This window comes from Haliaeetus leucocephalus, unplaced genomic scaffold (genome assembly GCF_000737465.1).
Source record: "Haliaeetus leucocephalus isolate CR32 unplaced genomic scaffold, Haliaeetus_leucocephalus-4.0 Scaffold339, whole genome shotgun sequence".
Lineage (NCBI taxonomy): Eukaryota > Metazoa > Chordata > Aves > Accipitriformes > Accipitridae > Haliaeetus > Haliaeetus leucocephalus.
In genome coordinates, this window is record NW_010972775.1 from 20,789,532 (window position 1) to 20,793,541 (window position 4,010).

The following is a 4,010-nucleotide window of genomic DNA, read 5'->3' on the forward strand; positions in this document are numbered from 1 at the left end:
CCCTCCACCCCCCCTCCCACAAGAGTGGGAATGAGATAACCAAAGACCTACTCTTGGTATTCCCCTGAATCCCTGAGCATCCAAGAATAGACTGAAAAGTTTGCTTGAGGCTATACCACTCCTAGTCATCCTTGGTATGGATGGCATTATGGCCCAGACCAGGATGATAAGGAGGCAGGTCTCCCATGCAGTGCTTGAGGACCTGCTAATATTAACAGGGAAAGAAAAACAACATTGAAGGACTGATTGAGCCCTGCAAGCAGGAAGCAATCAAAGGAGAAGGACAATCTGATCAGAGGCTTCCTAGACATCTAATAAAGCTCATTATTGATACATTTGTGATGCTTCTGTTCCACCATCACAGGTGACATGATCAGGCATTATAGAACATGATTTTATCATGCTACTGAAACTAGGTGATGCCACCAAAATATTTTCTACCCCTTAAATATACTATTTTAAGAGAAGCTTCACAGACAACAAGGCTGTTGTGTATTTGCTGAGGGGTCAATCAGAAAACGAGCCTGTAGCCAGTTTCTGCTGAAGCGTATCCACGCTCCATATATTGCACTGTTTATATGACAGCATATAGGCACAAAGCTGAAATATGAGAAGTGCTAAGTAAGAGGTGAACTGCACATAGTTATTACTGCAATAGACTCACCTTTCTTTTTCACCTGACATTTTACATCTGGGTGGTCAATGATCTCGCAAACAGCTACGCAGCTAAGGGTAGAGCCCAATGCACTTTGTTGCCAACCAAGACCATGCGGGCTATAAAGGAGAGCCAGACTCAGGTCACTGGTAAGATAGGTACCTTCACCAAACAGGGATGTCTGAAACAGAGCAGAAATATATCCTAAAATCCTGTAGTGCAAACTATAAAAAACATACAAGTGTTCATTACTTTAAGACTGGCAGTTCTCTTTCTGAAGGTAAATTAAGAAAGGCTTTTCTGACCCATGTTGGGCCTGGTCCATGCACTGTTTTTGTCCTGGCACAACTTCCTCGGGGTGGGGCAGCTGCCCTCTCCCATCCCTCAAATTAGCTGCTTGGCACAGCCCTTGGTGTGGACAGATTCATGCCTTCCCGGATTTGGATTTAGTTTGCCAGCATAAGTATTTTATATCAACATGACTGTACTGCTGTTAGAGGCATGTCACTGATTTATTGAGACTGCCATCATTCAAATAATCCAACCTCCACAAACAAGGCAATGATTTACTTGCATTTAAATCCATGCTTTACTAGAAAAGAGGGAATTACTTCTCAGTTGTGAATTCCTTTCAAATATTGACTGTTTTAATAACTTTGAATCACAGGATTTGCCACACTGGCTAAAATTATGAATCCAGTAAGTCCACTGTACCTGATAAGCCATTAGTTATAAGGAACATGGGGGAAAAACATAGTCCAGGTTGACTGGAAGGTTAAGCAGCTGCTGTGTAAAGCTGCATTACAAATGACACAAAAAGCCAGGAGTCCCAAGTGCCTTTCTGTGGAAATCGGAAGAGGTGCAAATCCTATGGGAAGTCTCCCTTAACCAGGCCATTTAAAGAAGGCTCCATTTGCAAATAGCACCTAAAACTTAGTTGATCTAAACTTGAGGCCAGGCAGAAAGAGAGACTGTACATTGTCTGGGCCACTATCCTCCTCCTCTGTGTACAGGCACTTTCCAGCTGCAGGCTGTCAGATAGGCCAGTATTTTCAGAGGCGTTACACTTCCTTACAAAGAAGCAAAGGATAGCCATAATTCATCACACCAGAGAAAAGGGTTTTGTGCCGCTTCCAGTTTTTACCTTCAGGCTGCACTAGAAAATCGAACACAACCATCCACAAAGGCCTACACTGAAGTGAAAACAGCAGTATAAGATCATCAGCACATTTCATATCCCTAAAGGAATTTGGGCCTATTTTTAAAAAGTGTCACTAGCTGCAAGTGACCAACAGAAGATGGTGCCAACACCAGGAGCCTCACCCTGTTCAAATGGCAGTGCAGGCCATTGTGCAGTATGGAATGGAAGTTCTCGAGGCGGCTCCCGTGGAAGGCATAGATGAGGTCCCGCTCTCCCTTGGTCTCAGCAAACTTGGTATTCATTTGATCACAATACACGATCTCAAAGAGGTAGTCTGGAGCAGGAACCACAGCCCCAGACATGCCTGTGAGTTCTTGGATCTTCTCGTACTTAAAAACAGGAAGGAATATGAGTGTTGGTATATGCGCTTTAGATTACTCACTGGAAGTTTTGCCTACCGTGCCTTAGTCTTTCACATTGCCTTATGTGTTTTGATTATGCTTTCTGTGCTAGAATTCAATACTGTCACAATTCAGAAGGAGTAAGCGGACAGTAAAAATTTTGACGGTTTCTTGCTATCAAAGATAAATCTTAATTCTTCTTTCCAGAAAAAAACCCTGAATTGTGATTATGAATTAACTGATGATGCAAGGGCAATATCACAATTCTACTTTGGCTACTAAGACGATATATTCATCAGCTGATCTTGGAAGAGGCAAAAAAGTGGAAACAGAAGTTGTTTTCATCTTGCTACTAATCTCTCAAACTACTTTGATCCCTGTTACAAAAGTACCTCAGTGGCTCTCAACCTTTCCATTTTTGGGGCAGTATGCAGAAGTACAAAGTTGGCTTTCTCAGTGAGAAGCAGGACCTAGGTCCATGACACCTGAGTTGGACTATCTTGGTCTAGAACATGCATGTGTACATGCTACGTTAATAGGAGTAACCAACTACAATCACTGCCCATCATCAACTACTGACAGTGATAACTTTCTTCCAACCAGTGTTCCTGAAAATTTTATTTAAAAAACATAGCAAACAACCCTCTCTATATACAGAAAAAAATGCATTCACGTTGAACTGTCAAGCTGTCACAATAACCAACTAACTTCCAGCACGAGGAAATAATCTCTGAAGTGCAAGTTTGCCTTAAAAGACAAATTCTAATCAAGACTTTCAGAATTCAAAACTTACCTCCTGTTTCTTAGTACTTTGTATCATGAAGACCTTAGATGACAAAATCCAACTAAACAAATCCCAGGTCCTTTTCTCTGTGTTTGGAACAGACTCCAGAAGTTCTTTCAGGCTTGGTAGAGCGTTGGTATCTGCAAGCTAACAAGACAAGCATTTAGTACAAGCTCCTTATTTTCATTATGATTAAAGAGAGACCTCTAGTGAAAACAAAACAATATTTCACCCTAATAAGTTGTAAACTGAAAAGCAGTTTCTGTTATGACATATAAACAATTGTATTCAGTTTGTGGGAAAGTCTGTCACTCATCCTAACAACAGATACCAGACAAGTCACAAAATATTTGTGTTTACCAACAATATCTATAAGGTACACACAAGAATAATCAAGCAAGCTCGTGAAAGAAAACAACCTGTCACGATACAGGATCTGCAGTGGGATAAACACAGAGGGGCTGTTCAGGCCGTGTAAAATACAAACCCTTCAAAATTGATCTGAATTTCACGTAGGGCAAGCTCTTAAAACGCTTTGTATCCCAGCACGGGATTTGGAAGTTTTCACGTGTGGGTCTATTGGTCAGAATCCCAAATGTACCTTAAAACCTGGATTCCGTGACCGGATAAACAATTCATTCGGCTTTATTCGTAACCCCGAGGCGCCGCTGCCCTCACCTCAGAGGACAACCTCGCCGTCTCCCCCAGAACAGCCCAGGCACGGTCGGCCTGGGCTCCCCCGCCTACCTAGCCCTTTCACAAGGCCGCTTCCTCACTCCAGAGGCAGAACACCCCATTCCCGGTTCGGATATACACCCCCGGGCCGGGGGCACTGGCACTCACCAGCCCCTCGAAGTCCTTGGTGTCGCCGCCCGCGTAGCGGCCCGGGAAGGGCCTCAGCGCCGAGTCGCGCTTGTAGCTCTGCAGCGCGGCGGCGAAGAGGCTGCACCGCAGGTCGGCGGCCAGCGGGTCCCTCCCCGCCGCCTCCCTGACGCGGGAGGCCGCCTCGCCGGGGCCGGGGCCGGGGCC

At 44.4% G+C, this 4,010-nt stretch overlaps 1 protein-coding gene across 1 annotated transcript in view; it reads right to left on the reverse strand.

Moving 5' to 3' along the window:
* Positions 1-4,010, reverse strand: part of PARP16 (poly (ADP-ribose) polymerase family, member 16) — a gene marked incomplete at its 5' end in the record, with an annotated part of 5,599 nt that extends 1,589 nt beyond the window's left edge. Inside the window, 4 exons of the mRNA XM_010572312.1 lie at positions 665-836; positions 1,979-2,185; positions 2,991-3,128; positions 3,825-4,010. Coding sequence (XP_010570614.1) covers positions 665-836; positions 1,979-2,185; positions 2,991-3,128; positions 3,825-4,010 — 703 coding nt within the window. The remainder of the gene's footprint in view (positions 1-664; positions 837-1,978; positions 2,186-2,990; positions 3,129-3,824) is intronic.